Here is a 17,152-nt window from a genome sequence, read left to right on the forward strand (position 1 = left end):
GTTAAATTTTTTTTATAATTGCAATTAATGGTATTTGATATGAAAAAACACCTTAAATAATTCTCTTCAAAGAACATTAAAATGCTTTAAATAATTCCGTTCAACTCAATTGTAGGTTTTTCTGTTAATTTTTTTCTATGATTGCAATTAATGGCATTCGACATAAAAAAAAACACCTTAAATAAATGAAAAAACATTTTAAATAATCTCTTCAACAAACATTAAAATGCCTTAAATAATCCCCTTAAAAAAACTACTAAGCTTTAATCAACTGAGTTATTTCAATTTTTTTTATATTTTATTTTTTAAATCTTATAAGTAATGAAATAGTCAAAAACGTATTAAATAATACCTTTAAAAAAATAATGCACTTAAAAAAATTGAGGCGTTTTTAAATAATCACCTGTTTTTAAATAATCACCTGATACATTTTAAAAATAATTATTTAAGATATTTTTGGATCAAAAACACCTCAAATAATCATCTTATATTTTTTAAACAGCATTATCTAATGTATTTTTTAATAAAAAATACATTAAATAATTCTTTGATACATTTTAAAAGGAATTATTTGAGACGATTTAGTTCAAAAATATCTTAAATAATCTCCTTTAAAAAAATATTGGAGATTATTTAAGACTCCATTTATATTTTTTAAATGACATTTATTTAAAGTGTTTTTGGACTAAAGATGTTTTAAATAATTTTTTTTTAAAAAATAAAAGAAATTATTTAAGGCGTTTTTAATCAGAAATATCTTAAATAATCATAAAGATTTTTCATTAATGATATTTCATAAATTAAAATAGTAATCAAATAAAATATTTATCTTCTTTTACTGCTAAAGATATTATTTGTAGTTCAGCTATTTATTATTAATAAAAACTAATAAAAAATTACTATAATATATCAAAAAAATTATGATAACTATTCAAGAATTAATATATGCAAAATTTACTAATCAAATGAGTGAATTTAAATACAAAATATCTTGAAAATAAAAAAAATTTGAGTATCACATTTTTTTATAAATCATATTTTTTTTAAAATTTAAGATTTTACGAACTAAACGTTACTTAATATATTCAATTAAACATTTAAAATATGATTTTATTTATTTAATTAAGCTCATATTTTTAACTAGTTTTTATAATTTTCATATAAAATAAAAAAGTAATTAAATAAAAATAATATTTTAAATATTCAATTAATTAGAATCAAAATAAGAATCTATTAAAAAATTTTGAAAGAGTGTAAGGGTTTTTTATATTTAGCCATTTTTCTAAAAGTTTATCAATTATCGCCAACCAAAGCAAAAAATAAATATCCTAAATAAGAAATATTTTCCTTGAGAAATACGAAAAGACAAAGGCAGGTAAGAAAGGCAGTGGGTAAATAAAGCCCTATAAATAGTAAATCGGATCCTTCTAAACCCTAAGAGTGCAACAATCATATTCACCTAGAATGCAACAATCCAGAGACGTTTCGGACGGTTTCGAGATGGTTGGTCTCTTAACATAATTTTTCTCTTTAACAATCATATTTACCCATGTCCAAAATTATAGAGATTTGTATACAAATGGTTTTTTTTTTTTTTTTTAATTTTCGGGTTTTGATTTTAGGTTTCTCCTTTGATAGCCGGACTCTCAGTGGCAGCTGCTGCTTATGCGGGGAGATACAGTCTTCGGGCTTGGCAGGCGTTTAAGGCAAGACCACCAACGCTTAGAACACGAAGATTTTATGAAGGCGGATTTCAACCTAATATGACGAGGAGAGAAGCCGCTCTGATTTTGGGAGTAAGGTAAATATCTATATATTTTTTTTCTCTTACAGATAAATTTTTTTTTCTTGTTTCATAAATCGTTTCATTAGTTTTTATGAATTGGATTTGTTTAACTTTGTGATTATTCGTCAAAGGAATGAATTTTATGTGGGATAATGCAAGGATAGAGAAAAGTAGTATATTAATATTTGATTGATGTTAGTTTTAATGGATGATCTATATTCAGGTCCAAGCTTATTCTTTTGAGACTTAATCATCCAATGAACAAAGGCTGTTTGGTTTTGGCTTGTGTGCGCTTAGACCCTTTGTCTAAAACTGGATATTTTGCTTATGATTAGTTTGGCTATTGGTTATTGCAGTCTCTTGTTATTTAAATATATTTTCTTTAGGTTTTTTTGTGGTCATCGCATTTCATGTAAATTCTCTGTCTGGCTATTGGTTATTACACTCTCTTGTTATTTAAATATATTTTTTTTTAATATTTTTTGTGGTCATCGCACTTCATGTAAACAATCTCATTTACATCATGTTCTTTTTATGAGCTATGCATGAAATTTTTTCTTTTTATATTTTGTTTTAAATCAGAGAAAGTACTCCAGCAGAAAAGATTAAGGAAGCACACAGGAGGGTGATGGTTGCAAACCATCCAGATGCCGGTGGAAGCCATTATCTTGCATCGAAAATTAATGAAGCAAAAGATATGATGCTAAGAAGAACCAAGGGTGGTAGTAGTTCTGCTTTTTGAAGGAGTTGAGTTTTACAATTGTTAACTACAAGAGTATCATCTCTTACCTACATTGTCCATTACTGGCGAAAATATATCATGCCAATACCCTAGAGCAAAATAAAGAGAGCATAGATGTATGTTCAAATCATTTTTTTATCCAATAGTTGTAGACTATATGGAGAAACTATTAAGTTTTATATGAATTGTCAAAATACGTTTTTGATTTGGATGCTCCAAGAAAAATTAAGATTTGTTGATTGTAATGGTTACACTTAGTCTCAAGTTCCAACTTTTTAAATGTGAAATAAAATTATCCTAATTTTTTTTCAGAAACAAGATGTTTCATTAACTCAAATTTAATTTAACATAAAATCTCGTATAAATAAGACACACTTAATTTCTTAATGTGAAAAGTTTGCCCAAGGCCGCGAACCCTATTTCCATTTGAAAGGCAACTAAATGTATCGTCAAATTATCTACTTATATAGCATGTCAAAGGGTGCCAATCTTTTTTTATACCTTGCTTTAATTTCATTTTTGCCAGCGATTGGTAAGATTATCGTAAGATAAGGTCAAGATCATGTTTGATGAGGGAGCAAACCGATAGAACTACCAGCAGGAGAAAGAGCTCTCAATCTAGGTTTGATGAGTCCAAACGGATATCAATCTTTCTTGTTAGTTCTTTTGAACTGCCAAAGCTGGCCTTCTATTTAGTTTAAATTTCATCAGTTTCAACTGGCGTCGCCCCCTTGGAGGAAATGACAGATCTGATGCACAGCACATGCAATTCAAACCACCAAACTTGACACTGCGTTGAACATTCAAGCATAGGCCAAAGTCAGGTGAGCATGCCAGTGGAACCACGGTTGTGCACGCGCAGACACCTGCCAACACAGGAAGCCCTGTCTCTAGGGATTGTTCTGAAACATGCCAGTACAAGAAGAAAACCTTTGTCACCCCGGTTTACCATAAAAATTTCTTTTGGCCTTAGCTTAGAAGTAATAAGACCAAGAACCCTGCTTTTAAGCGAAGTTTTATCAGAGCATAACCAAATTTTCTGGTAAGAAAAAGCTGTCCGGACATTGATTACCAACTCTTAAAGCATAAAAATTTGGGAAATGCCAAAAGAATTGTTTATGGTTAATACTGATAGATTCTAGTTTGTAAGGTAAATCAATAAGCTCAGTGCCACCTTGCCTTGTAATATCTCACCTTTACAACACGTTTCTTCTAGCCTTACCTCTAAAGTACTTGTACCAGAAAATTTTGAGACACCCTAAGTGCTCCTATGAGATAGAAGGGGCGGACTGTGGTATTTACACAAAAATTGGGATAATAGCAGGAAAAAGTGTAAATATATGGTGGTGTATCAATTTTTGGTAGAATCAGTAGCTAATGATTGCTCTTCCATATCCACTTCAGAGGGGATTTCACCTTTATCCATTCCTTGGTCAAGAGGACCTTGAGGGCTTCCAAACAGAGTAGAGAATATCTGCCGATGGCATTCATCACAGAAAAAGAAATACGAAAAATGACCTTCATTTGGGAGCTTATGAATAATGGCCCCTGGTAGAACCCTGCTTATATGATCCATCATTGCCGAAGGAACAGCTTGGTCATCCATCCCCTGTACAGAAATTGATCAATAAACAGATATAAAACCAATAAGAACTTATATTAAGTTTGTCTCTTGTTGCCTCAGCAGTCTAAATATCAGTAACACTTTTGATAATATAGTTCAACCTTGAAATACGTGCATAAGTCACTGGCAGGGTCAGTCTAAAAATTAGTGACCAATTGACATAGAAACATTTGGAGAGACTCTTAGGCTTTGCTTGTTATGGAATGGGTTAAGGACTAAAATTTATTAATCTAATGATGAGCTTTCATAAGTACTTTTCCACTTTATAGCATAACCATTGGATTAACAATTTTTGCCTCCCATCCTACGGAGCAAAGCATTAATATTGGATAAGTCACATATCCAAAGCTGACCAGCAAAATACCTAAGGATCATGATATATGTCAATTTGCAGTTTGGCACTACAATCTCTTCAGTACACAACAAAAGAGGAACATATCCTCGTACTTAAATGCCTATATGATAATGTCAACAGATGCTTTATTAGATTAAAAAGCAGGCCAAATTGAGGTGATAGATGGAAAAGACCTTCCTAGTTATATGGGAATAGAGTCTCAGATTTATTCTATGCAAGGAAACCAAAAAGGAAAAAGTATGCAAACCTGCCATATATGTATGGGTCCCAGAAATCCTGCCAATTCACATTCTGCCTGACTGTATAGGGACCTCAGCCAAGGGAAAATTCCACTTGTGTAGCACTTCCTCTGCACCTGAAGATCTGCCAAACAAAAACCCCAGTTTGAAACATGTAGGACAGCTTCCTCGATAAATGGTTTTGTATTTCCCTGACGGATTGACTCCTCCACATCTCTATGCCAGAAGTCTTCAAATGTTCGTCCTTCAGTCAGAATCTCATCCTGCAGACATCAAAATTATGATATGCAAATCCTTAAAACATATCAAAGACTGGTTTTCAACACTACGCATTAACATAACAGTAGATTTTAATCACATTGTGCTTCCAAACCAGGAACAAACTCCACAGGGTAAAAAAGTTCAAACAATAGGGGGCATCATTTCATGCATTAATCCCTGTTCTATTTCTTAGTAAATGACCACAAGCACTTCAATATATTTGCAACCAGAAGAGACTATTGATGTCATGAAACCCCAATAAAGGTGCAAATGTGCTCTTTTAAACACCAAAAAGCCCTTTAAACTGCCTTTGCTCAAAAAAGTCTAAAATGAAAAGTAAGCCATGGAAACAGACAAGATTTGAGAAATAATTAAAGATGAGAGTAGACTCACCTTCCTTCCAAGTGACAGAGACATCTGCTTATCAATTCGGCCATGTTTGCCAGATAGGAAACTCTGGTGGTAAAAAAGGGACAGCAGTTTTGGCAATCTTCGAGCTAAATAATACATTAACTTCCTTTTTGGTAACCACTCACCCCAAATACTTCTCATTTCTTCCTTAGTCATGCTAGATTCATATGGATTGATCATTGGAGCAACCATTGCAGCACCTGCAGATTTAGTCAAGATGCATCACAATGCAACATAAGGTCTTGCAGTATTTATAATTGCCTTTACTAAGAAAATTCCCTTGACCATCATATTGGGAGGGTATGGATAGATTCTTGATACATTCAAGAATCTGTTATGAAACCAATTGCTTTCCAGGGCTTCTAAGTAACATTATGCTCTGTTATGTCAAGTATCAAAATAATGAATTTACTGAGAAACCAGTTCACACCTGCAATTTTGTGAGGAACATATCTGAGTGCAGCCCAAGCATGCATGCTTCCACTTGAGTAGCCCAACACCCAGAACTTATCATTGATGCCAACAGCATCAGCTAGATGTAGCATATCAAATGCGGACGAGTTGAGATTTCTACTGGGATGAGGATCACTCTCTCCAAAACCAGGAAGATCATATGTTACCAAGCGAACACCAAACTCTTCAAGCAATGATGCCTGAACACCCGGAATACCTGTTCAATAAAAATCAGTGCCAAGTCCACCAATTTTGATCAAGAACACCCATATACAACTTTCAATATTTGTACCTGCAAGTCGGGATGAAAGAAAAGAATGTGGAGCAATGAAAGAAAATCTAGCTTTATCAGCTGCAACTCCGACATCGCGATAAGCCAAGTGTCTGCCATCTGGAAGCTGGATTCGACTCGCACTAGGAGGATGAGCACGCACTTTCTTCACTGGCGGTACCAATCTATCATGTGCATTTAAATTCAGAGCTGCAAAATTTTGAACAACACATATTAACCAAAATATCTTCTAAATTATTCGAATTTTCAATCAATTATTTGAATTTTATCCATAACATCATAAAATTGTTTGAATCTAATGCTCCAGATTATCAATAACCAACCACAACAAATCCAACTCAAATAATAATAATAATAATAATAATAATAATAATAATAAACGATTTAGTACCTGAAAGTGCAAGAATGAAAACGAAGAAGATAATAGGCCAAGCATGAATTGGATCACGATCCTCAGGCAAGAACTCATTCAAGAATCTCAATCGACCGGACACCTTAGCCACGGGTCCACCAAGCTTCTGAACTATAAACGAATCTTCAGTAACTACCGTTTGCTGCAAAATATCTCTGCATCCTCTTCCAAGTTCTAGAAGCATCTCGCACCACGATTTCAAAAATCCCGTCACCTGTTCCTTCAAACTCTCCGTAGGTTCCGTTTCATGATCACTCTTGAGAACCGACGCCCCCGCCATCGTCGATTTCGACTCATTGAAGGGCGGTAACGACGAAACACCGATCGTTATCCCCGTATCTTCGACTAAACTCGACAGTTCCTCCCGCCACGTGTTTGCTTGTCTCACTTCCGGCATCTCTCTTTCTCTCAATCAATCATCAAAGCGAGAGAGCCGCTTTGCTTTAACCAGAAGCCTCTCAAGTAATCATGAAACCTTTTTATAATAAAGTTTTAGAATCCAATAAATAATGTCATAATCAAAGGTAAAAACAGAACTGAAACAGAAGCTTTACAAGCGTGACAATGAAGCTTTTCATTTCTTTAATTAAACAAAAATTGGAAAGAAAAAAAAATAAAACCCTAACCAAACCGACCACCATTAAAACAGAATCATAATCCCCTTAAAGAACAAAGTAGAACGTTCAAAAAGCCTTTACTCACTCTTTGGAGACTGGAGAGTATCAATCTTTCACTTTCCGTTGTCTCTGATTATTATCTGACCTAATTTCTGCAAAATTTTTAATGAATTTAACTCGTTAACTAAATCCACAAGAGATATTTTGAAAATTGAATACAGACCGTTTGATTAAGAATTGATGGTGAGGTTGAGTCCACGTTGGCTAGGGCTGTGCCGTGAGTTAACGGCCCGGTGGGAACGGTGCGTGTCGTGCGGCTATATCCGTTATTTTGCACCTGCAATTGCCGGTTGCAGTGTACGGTAGTGACGTGGAGGTCGGTGCATGTGACCTGCTAATGTTCGTTTCTAGTTTCAACTTTTTCATTCAGTGGGGTTCTTTTTAATAATTATAGATAATTGAGGTTGTGATAACGAGTTGTTCTTCAACGAATCTTGACCGTTGATATGGATTTAATTTAATGATGAAATTTGTTGAATCTGATTTGACGGTGATGGGAAAGATGGAAATGTTGCTGAGAGGATGATGGATTTCGTTGGGGTGACGGTCATGATTGTCCACTGAACAGTGAAAAGTGAAGGTGAGAGTAACGATGAAGGAGACAAACTTAGGTGGTAGTTGACGAAAACACTATTAATGTTATGAATTATTTATAAGTTGTAACAAAATATTTAATAAGATTTAAAAAATATTTAACGTGATATTTAAATTATAAATTTATTAATTTAATTAGTATTTAATTTTAAATTATAAATAAATAATTTTTATAAATATTATATTAATTAATATATTTATAATTTAAATATTATATTAAAAAAATTTAAATTTAAATATATATATATAATATTTTACAATTTAATGATTATTTATAATATTAATGCAATTAACATATAAGACCGTAAAATTCTAAATTCCTTGATAACTAACAATTTGCACTTTTTACCTTTTTTTTTTTTTTAACTTTCTTTTAGTGGTCCTTCTATTCACGGTTTCTGATGCTGCTTTAGTTTGTTAGTTTAATCTTGAAAGGATATTTGAATACGGTTCATAATTTATAGTAAATTAATGAATATTTGGTATTATTTGTTTTAATTAAAGATATAATTAAATTAAAGTGAGTTGATATAATGAAAAGTTTAAGTTCTAATTTGTTTGGACATTTTGTTTTTAAAAATTTAATTTGATTTAATTTTAATTTTTAATTTTGAATTTAATTAAAAATAAAAATTAAACTATTTAAATTCATTTAATTATATTTATTTATAAAATTAAAAAAAAATTATACTCGATTTTAAATTTAATTATTTATATTCAAACTCAAATTGATATATAAAATTAAAATCATAATTTTTTAATTAAATAATAAAATATATATTACAACATTAAATTTCAATTAGACTTGCAAGTTAGTTAAGTAAGATAGTAGTATATTTGAATTATGTTTATTCAATAAGTCAAGTTGTTTCAGTTTAACTCTATAATAATTAAATTGAATTAAATTTTATTTGAATTGATTTCGAGTAATTATAAGTATTGATATATCATTTATATATTTAATTTTAATTATGTTAGATTTGAATATTAGATTTATTACCAACGGTAAATTTAGATAAATTTAAGATAATACCTTTGGTTACTAGATATCTGAATTTATTTAAATTTTTTTAATAGATAGTATAGATATCAAAATCAATTATCTATTTACATATGCAAAATATATAAAATTTTATGTTTGTGAAAGGATACGAACTTAGCAAGCAATTTTTATTTATTATTAATTAAGAATGAACATATATATTGAATTGAATTCTTATTTGTTTTATATTTTGATAAAAAATTTTAAGTAATTAAATATTTTAATAAATTTGAATATTAAAAAAATAATATCACAAAAATTTAATGAATTGTTAAATAAATTTAGATCTCACAAAAATTAAACAGATTCAGATACTTATTGACAAATTCAAAATTTTTTTGAAGGTATTCACTTATAATACATATAAAAATTTACCAATAAATTTATTAATTTTATAGATGAAAATGATATTTATGAAAATATTTTAATATGTTGAATGAAGTTTTTTGTTCAAATTTTCTTAATTTTCAAATTGTGAAGGTGTTTATGAGAAAATTTTGAGGTGTTCCGAGAAAATTTTTTCTTCAAAATTTTTTATTTTTCAAAATTTGAGGATTTGTCCCTACAAATACAAATATCTAAAAAATAACATATATTAGCTCTATGCCATTCTTATATTTGAAAATTTATGTATCTATTTTACATTTGTATCATGTTAAATACATGTATAAAAAAATTATATTATTAAATTTGTGTCGATACTCTACATATAAAACATATATATTTTTTTTGTTTTTACTAGTATTTATTAAAATTTAAATCGAATTACTTTTATATTTTATTTTGTATTAAAATTTTATCATATTATCGTATTATATTTAAAATTATTATATCAATTTTAAAAAATGAAAACATATAGATAACATTAATTATTGTAATTTCGTGTCCAACAATTTAATGATTTAAAAAAGTTTTATCCGAAAGTCGATTTTTTTTTTTTTTGGTGAACTGCAAAACTCAATCTTAAACGAAGCTCCTTTTCAAAGAACAGATCAGCCCAAACTTCAAGCCCAATAAACAGAGGCCTTCACTTCATCTGTCCATTCGATCGGAGAAAAGTTGCTCAAGTCAAGTTTTCTCCCCCCACGCCGTATCTCACCGCCTTAAGTGACAGCCGGCAATAATTTGTCAAAAGGTCTTAAGTCTTTTGCCTGAGCGGCTGAGCCTTTTCCTTTTTTCCACTCTTCCCTTCAAATACCCAAAAATCGCTATCAGGTTCGTTTTATTAGTCTATTTTTCCCCATAATCTCACAAGTGACATGTGATTGTTCCTCTTATAAATTGTGGGTTAGATGTTCGATTAATTGCCCCAGAGGCCAGAACTGATTACCAAGCTTTTGGTTTTCTTTCTTTTCTTTTTATTGAAAACTAATTTTGCTTGGAAGTAAGTTTTTGGAATATTACTTTAACCAGTTTAGTTGTTTTTTACTTGGTTTTTCACTAATTCAATCCCTTCTTCTAAATTGGCTTCGACCAGTTTAGTTTCATGGCTACGGCCCCAGGTTCTCAAGATCAAAGAAAACGCACTCTAGAAGCATTGGAGCGAAGGTTTGCCGTCGCTAAAGCCGAGCTTCTTCAACAACAGAAGAAGAACAAAAGGACATGCGTTGAGGAAGTTGGAAAAGAAACTCTTGGCAGTGATCCTTCTCGTCTCAATGCATCCATTGCTTCCTCCTCCAATTCCTCAACAAAGAAAGGTTCTCAAAAATTTCACTTATCTTCCTAGCCTTTTCTTTTTTCACGTTTATTTGACTAATTTATGTTTCCTTTATGTCTTGCATTTAGGAAATTTCTCCTTCTCGGGTCCCTCCACTTCGCAAGGTTGTTATTAATATTGTTGATTGTGAACATTTCATTGTGTTATATATCTTGGTTTTGATATGAGATGAATTATAATTTTATGTATAGATGTTGAAGAAAATGGTCACGCGTATTCCCAGCTCTCGGAACCTATACATGAGAATTTGGTGCCAGCTAATTCCAAGGTAACATTTTTCTATTTAAACGATTGTGCTTAAGACTTCATAGAATGGATGTAATCTTGACATCTTTTGTTGTAGTTATCTAACAAAAAAGGAAGCATGGCTGATAAGATACTGCATGAGCTTCTTCAAAGTGGGGATTCGGCTCAGAAATATATGCAAGGAACTAGAAGTATCAAAATTGACAATTGGATCCTTCTTGATAATTTCGTACAAGGGCAAGTTATGTCTACAGGCTCTCACATCAGGGCTTTGAAGAACCACTCTAAGCGCTCTAAAAGGCACATGTCAATGAAACAGCTTAAGAAATCTGGAGTATTTAAGTTGCATCAAGCTATTCAAAAGTGAGTATTCTAACAGGTATATGGTTGATGCTTTTTTTTTTTTTTTGGTTGTAGGATTATTATATGCTTTTGTGTTGCATTGTTCTTTGCTATGAGGTGTAAGTGTGTAACTCAGGATGTGTCTTTCCATTTACACATCCTTTTTGTTGAATTAATATTTTTAGACTAACTAGTCATTCTCTAAAAAGAATGGGGATATTGGGAACTGTTTATATATATGTGTGTGTGTGTGTGTGAAAATAGATTGTTAGTGACATTGTTTAGCGATGAATGGTTTGTAACTTTTGTTCCAGAATATAGAGAAGAATAGAGATAGAATAGCATATCTACTGTTGAACTTTAAAATAGAAAGAAAATGAGATTGCAACGAAAGGATCTGAGTTTGTAGTTCTTTATGAATGGTATATGTTCTGTCTCCTTCATTCATCTACTTTTTGGAAGAGTGTGGTGTAGTGGTGTTGTTCAATTCTTCCATTTATTTTAAAGTATATGGTCTGTTTTTGATCTACAGGTTTGATGCATTTAAACCAATGCATGAAATGTGGAAAGGCTACATGAATCAACTTCTTAAAATTACTGGGTGAGATATTCTCTTATTTTACTTATGCTAGTTCTTCGGTCATGTGGAGGTGGAGGGTAGTTTTTTTCTGAATATATGCTTCTTAAAATTTTCTTTTTCCAATGCTAAATCCTTTCCTCAATTGCAGGAAAAATCAGTTGGCTCAATGTCTTTTTGATGCAGATCTACATGGTGCTCTCATTCTAGGTTAGGTTATTCTTACTTCCAGAGCAATAATTCATATTATTAGTGCACCTTTATCTGTTTGTGATGATGTAACCTACAACTATGTAAAATCTACCAAGATATATGGCAATTTGATGTGAAAAGTAGGGTATTTGAATGAATAATAAAGTTTCTTTTGAGGGATCTACATTTTTTATATTGTTATGAAAGAACTTATAGAACTTTTCTCGTTGGAAGTAGAATGATTCTGGGGAATACAAAGCTAATTTTTGTCGAGCAACCCCATAGGAGCCATGTAAGTCTTTTTATAAATATCCTTTATCAATTCTTTAATACAACTTGTCCAAATCAACGCTAAAGGGAAATTGCATAGTCATTGAGTCTTTGTTTTTTCTGAGCCTTCAGGCAGATGTTTTAGCATTTTCCCCACTTCTGTTTGTTGAAAGCTTTGCTCTGAAATGGGTTACCAAAGAAAGCTATTTATATGCTATTATCGTTTGGACCATGAGCACACATAGGCTTAAATGATGCAGTAATTACTAATTAGAACTAATTGATTTTATCTGCAAACAGTATGATCATTGTCTTCAATTTTGTTTAATTTATTTATTTAGTTGGTATTTATTGTAATCTTCCTCTCTATTGTCTGATAGTGGCCAAGTGTAAGGTAACTAGTTTCACTGGAGTGAGTGGTATTATGATTCGTGAGACTGCAGAAACATTTGGTATAATTACCCAAGACAATAAATTTCAAGGTAATTCAGCCATCATTTTACAAGCTGTACTATTTCTGATGTTGCTAATTATATCTTCCTTTTGTTGATTACTGATTGTTTTGTTGCACTCACACTCACATGCATATAGTCATATACATGGTGTATGGTAGTATTTCTTTCTGTAAAGAAATGCAAAACTATGAAGCTTTACAGCTTAGAAAATAAATGTCCTTGTAACAAGTACATATGTTTCTCATTTGTTGCCCGTTTTTCATATATATGTGTGTGTGTGTGTATTCACCTACGCTAGTGTAAGTTTTGGAATTTTTTTTATCCTTGGACCAAAATAGCTAAGATTAAAAATATTATTTTGACCAAAATTGGTTATGGATTTAATTTTGATCCAAGGGTAAAAAAAAGTGTAAAACTTGCACTAATGTAAGTAGATCTCTACTATATATATATATATATATATATATATATATATATATATATATATATATATATATATATATGAAGAGAGAGTGAGAGAGAGAGAGAGATTTTGACAGGGTTAATATGTACAGAAGTAAATGATTCTTAAAATGTGTTTTGCTGAAAGGCTCACCACTGAACTTCTAGTTTCTTTTTCACATAAAAATCTTAGTTTAGATAAAGGAAACATAGGGAACATTTGGATTCTCAATATTTTGTGTTTTTTTTAATGCTTGCAGCAACTTTCTAGGGTTGAAGCCACTTTTAAAATTGATATATTAATTTTGTTTAGTGGATTTATGATTCCCAATTTCTTGTCTCTCTACTCTTGTCCCTATAGTTTACAATGAAAATGATCATGATTTAGCCATTCAATTTTATGCTTTGCAGTTGTGCCCAAAAAGTTATCTGTCTTCATATTCCAAGTTGATTGCTGGAAAATTACATTACAAGGGGACAAACTCACTTCAAGAAACTTGGTCTTGTGATATTTATGTTAAACATCCCATTTGAGGTGTTTCTTTTCATTCAAGTTAGATAGGAGAATATCAGAAATTTTTTAGCATTTTTATCTTAAAGAGAATTTATCAAAAGAAGAGAATTGGTGTTCCTTACAGACAGGTTTTCCTATGAATATGGTTAAAGCCATACTTTCATTGTTTTTAAACCTGATGAAGCTTCTAGGATTTTATGGTTATGGAAAAATTTTGAAGCTGTACAGTAAAAAAGGGAAATTTTTGTATTATTCTTTTGTTGCATCAAATGTGATCTATTTTCATATTACTTATTGCTTCTGGATTTAGATCTTTTGAAGCTAGGAAAATCGAAAACTTATGCTTAAGTAATTTCCAGGCAACTGTACACTAGTACCGCATCCTTTCTCCATTGTTTCTGTAGGATAATTGATTTTTCCTTTTCTCTCGTGTTTGTGTTTAGTGTGTCAGTGTGCATGAATGGAAGGTTTTGAGTTGAAAAGCTGACATGCTAAGTAAAGGGCGAATGGAAAGAGGGACTGGTTCAGACTGTAGCTTTTGTGCAATAAGTTTTAACTTTCAAGCGCCTTCCAAAAAAAAATGCTGAAAGGCCATATTCAAAACCCATTTGCATCTTTAAATTGGTTCTATTCATGTTTCATCCTGTTACCTTAAGTGACACTGCAACCATGGAAATGTACACAAGCATGTGTATAAATACAGGCAACTTACAGTAATGAGAGTTTGATCAGAATTTAAGAATAATCCCAATTATTCTCACCATTGAATTTAATAAAAAAAAAAGTCCAAAATCGGGTTTTTTTAAAGCAAAAAAACAGTGATTTAGCATTAAGACTTGCTACATTTTGATACCTTTGAGTCTTTGACATTATATACAATTATAAAGCATGGAAGAACAGCTCTAGCATTCAAAACAATGAGTTCTTCCGATCGTTCGAATTGATCCGTAGACAAACTTACCACAGAATCAAAGCCACCCTCTTCTCCATCCACGAGTCCTTGTCCACGACATCGAGCTACCCTTCCTGCAATCACTCTGCAAACTACAATGGCTTTCCTTGCACAAATCTTATCAACAACACATACAACTTTTCTATGTGCTTGTCGGCTGTTGTTGCTTAACTTGACGGATTCTTCACCTTCTAATAAGCTAGACCCGACCATTCTGCAAATTCCACAGCATTCGCTATGGCAAATGTTTAAGAACTCATCATTTCCTAAAGGGCAAGTGACAATGGCACCATGGAACCTTAGGAGTTCATTGCCATCGACAGCCAATCTCTCAATCCTCTCAGTCTCACAAGCAGAAATGTTTGTAGACTTTGATTTCACCGTCTCCCTATATTCTTCAAACTTGTTAAGAACATCTGCATTATGATTGATCTTCAGTATTTTCTCAATTTGGAGGCCTATTTTATTGTCCCAGCCTGACCTGAAAATGGTTTCCACAACACCAAATGATGGCTCTTCTTCGACAAGGTTTGAGACCAGATAAGGATCTTTGCCACTTCTTGAAGTGGGAAAATTAGGAGGAGGGGATGTTATGTTCATGTTGAAAGAAACTGAACCCCTGGAAAGAGAAGAATTAGCTCGAAACTCATTTTTGTTGGTGGATTTTGATGGTTGTTTCTTTTCACGAGGAGGTTGTTCTCTTTGTGATGAAGTAGTAGTCTTTGATTTGGGTCTAAAACACTTAAAGGTAGCATTGGGATGACACACCAGAGCAGCCAAAGAAGCTGCCATTAGGCATCTTTCAACCATATCCTTTTTCCCTTCTAAGAACACCATTTCTCTTACTACTTTTTACTCTTTGATTTTGTATCTTTTTTTTTTTTTTTGCACCCAAAAAATATGCCAAAACTTTAATGCATTCAATGCAAAATGCAAACTTATGTCAAATTCCTTAACGAGATAAAATCGCTCAAATTTCGCTTGTCAGTTATAGTTTTACCATATCTGATATCCCCAAAATAAAAAACACCAAGAATGTTTCAGCCTTAACTCTATCAAAAAACAAACTCCCCCAAAGTGATAAACTCTCCAAAGTCTTTAGTTGCCTTGCTACATCGGAAAAGTCTTCACTTTTCAACTACCTGGATACTGGCTATTCCGAATATAAACTCGATATTTCTAGCTAGAGAAGCAAAAAACTTCTTTGTTTTTAGGCTACAAAAAAAAATTTTAATGAAAAAAAATACAAAAAATATAAATTATCGTTCTCAAGTCTCAAAGTTATAAAAATTAATATATCATTTAATGTACCAATCTTTTATCATATTAATGAACGGTCCAATTTAAAATTTTCAAACTTAAGTAATTATCATGCTATACAACAGATTAAAAAGAGAGAATAATGTTGCTTTCACAATATTGAATGAATGATTTACATATAGTATGGGCAAGTTTGAATGTTTGAAATGTTTGAATTTTGCTGGTAGAGTTTTGGACTGACAGGCTCCTGGATTATCTGCCAGGAATTTTGCATACCAAATTTGTGTTTGGAAAATGGGAAATTCCTTTGGGTTCTATGTCATTTATGTGATAGCGATGTGTTTCAGAAGAATCATGGCACTATACTGTGGGCCATGTTTGATTAATGTTTTCCCATTGAGGTAAACCTACTATTCCTCCTTTTTCTATCATTTTTTTGCTTCTAAGCAATGAAATCATATCTTAAAACCTCTAGAATTATCAAGTTGAGGCAATTTTTAGATTGAAAACCCATCTGTAACAGCCGGCTGGCCTATATTTTAGCATTCCTTTACAATTAGACTATACATAATATTAAAAAAAAAAAAAAACTACATACATGGTATCCCCCCCTCCAATTTTCTCCTCTAATTAATACTAGAAATAGAATCAAATTAACAAAATTTTTAATAAATATGTGATTTATTGGCAGAGCATTAAATTCTTAATTTCAATAATCAAAATTCAAATTTTAATAGTTTTAAATATAAAAAAATTATTAAATTTCTCACCTTTTATTATATTTTTTGGACCCATTTTGTGGTTAGCAAGTGAGCAATTACTTGCATGAACGATGACGATTTTGGGAGGTAGTTATTGCAATAGACCCTACGCATGCCTTATAAACACTACTGATTATCATATACATAATATTCTAGAGCAATTGCCTTCTCTAGCAGCTTTCCCCCGGAAAATATCAACCATATATGAATTGTTGATTTAAGAGGAAAGAAAACACTACTACATCATTATATTGGTACTAACAAAATGAGAGAAAAAGCACTACACATAATGAGCTTGAAGGGCCCAAGGCCACAACTTAACTTCTATGGAAAGATAAGCCAACATTTTTAATGTCTTTCGGTGTTGTGGACAAAGAGAAAGCATGTGTTGCCATATGCTTATTGGAAGGTTTTACTATAATTGTTGATATTCTGCCACCACTCTGTAAACCAAAATGTCAAATTCAAATCCAAGCAAATAAAATGTGATTAGTGATTGTGATCAAAACAGTTAAAAGTTCCAAATAAAATCAATTC

General features: G+C 31.6%; 3 protein-coding genes across 5 annotated transcripts; 2 read left to right on the top strand and 1 right to left on the bottom strand.

The window, feature by feature from the left end:
- The first annotated feature begins 1,346 nt into the window (after positions 1-1,346).
- On the top strand, positions 1,347-2,733 carry LOC111311871 (mitochondrial import inner membrane translocase subunit TIM14-2). Its single transcript, XM_022911665.2, has 3 exons — positions 1,347-1,503; positions 1,623-1,801; positions 2,369-2,733. The coding sequence occupies exons 1-3, from the start codon at positions 1,465-1,467 to the stop codon at positions 2,526-2,528; spliced, it is 378 nt and encodes a 125-aa protein (XP_022767400.2). The 5' UTR covers positions 1,347-1,464; the 3' UTR covers positions 2,529-2,733.
- An 896-nt stretch (positions 2,734-3,629) lies between these two features.
- LOC111311870 (uncharacterized) lies at positions 3,630-7,613 on the bottom strand. The gene is made up of 8 exons (XM_022911664.2): positions 7,416-7,613; positions 7,278-7,344; positions 6,555-7,050; positions 6,164-6,352; positions 5,849-6,088; positions 5,401-5,618; positions 4,755-5,009; positions 3,630-4,137 (listed from the first exon to the last, which is right to left on the bottom strand). The coding sequence occupies exons 3-8, from the start codon at positions 6,970-6,972 to the stop codon at positions 3,880-3,882; spliced, it is 1,578 nt and encodes a 525-aa protein (XP_022767399.2). The 5' UTR covers positions 6,973-7,050; positions 7,278-7,344; positions 7,416-7,613; the 3' UTR covers positions 3,630-3,879.
- A 2,317-nt stretch (positions 7,614-9,930) lies between these two features.
- On the top strand, positions 9,931-14,225 carry LOC111311872 (ribonuclease MRP protein subunit POP4). Of its 3 annotated transcripts, none has more exons than XM_022911666.2 (9): positions 9,931-10,103; positions 10,366-10,585; positions 10,674-10,709; positions 10,797-10,873; positions 10,949-11,214; positions 11,726-11,794; positions 11,922-11,980; positions 12,613-12,714; positions 13,540-13,932. In XM_022911666.2, the coding sequence occupies exons 2-9, from the start codon at positions 10,375-10,377 to the stop codon at positions 13,635-13,637; spliced, it is 918 nt and encodes a 305-aa protein (XP_022767401.2). In that variant the 5' UTR covers positions 9,931-10,103; positions 10,366-10,374; the 3' UTR covers positions 13,638-13,932. The 3 variants fall into 3 exon arrangements, with proteins under 3 accessions (XP_022767401.2, XP_089617010.1, XP_022767402.2); XM_089760884.1 differs by lacking the exon at positions 13,540-13,932 and adding an exon at positions 14,086-14,225 and having other exon boundaries at positions 9,935-10,272; XM_022911667.2 differs by having other exon boundaries at positions 9,935-10,272.
- The last annotated feature ends 2,927 nt before the right edge of the window (positions 14,226-17,152 follow it).

The sequence above is a fragment of the Durio zibethinus genome, chromosome 1 (genome assembly GCF_047325235.1).
Source record: "Durio zibethinus cultivar Kanyao isolate XHJ-2024 chromosome 1, ASM4732523v1, whole genome shotgun sequence".
Taxonomy (NCBI): Eukaryota; Viridiplantae; Streptophyta; class Magnoliopsida; order Malvales; family Malvaceae; genus Durio; species Durio zibethinus.

Coding starts and splice junctions, on each gene's coding strand:
- LOC111311871 (XM_022911665.2), top strand. CDS start 1,465: ATGCAACAATCCAGAGACGTTTCGGACGGTTTCGAGATG. Junction 1,504..1,622: donor TTTCGGACGGTTTCGAGATG/GTTGGTCTCTTA, acceptor TTTTGATTTTAG/GTTTCTCCTTTGATAGCCGG. Junction 1,802..2,368: donor GCTCTGATTTTGGGAGTAAG/GTAAATATCTAT, acceptor GTTTTAAATCAG/AGAAAGTACTCCAGCAGAAA.
- LOC111311870 (XM_022911664.2), bottom strand. CDS start 6,972: ATGCCGGAAGTGAGACAAGCAAACACGTGGCGGGAGGAACTGTCGAGT. Junction 5,619..5,848: donor TGTTCCTCACAAAATTGCAG/GTGTGAACTGGT, acceptor CTAAATCTGCAG/GTGCTGCAATGGTTGCTCCA. Junction 5,010..5,400: donor CTCTGTCACTTGGAAGGAAG/GTGAGTCTACTC, acceptor TGATGTCTGCAG/GATGAGATTCTGACTGAAGG.
- LOC111311872 (XM_022911666.2), top strand. CDS start 10,375: ATGGCTACGGCCCCAGGTTCTCAAGATCAAAGAAAACGCACTCTAGAA. Junction 10,586..10,673: donor CAATTCCTCAACAAAGAAAG/GTTCTCAAAAAT, acceptor TCTTGCATTTAG/GAAATTTCTCCTTCTCGGGT. Junction 11,981..12,612: donor ACATGGTGCTCTCATTCTAG/GTTAGGTTATTC, acceptor ATTGTCTGATAG/TGGCCAAGTGTAAGGTAACT.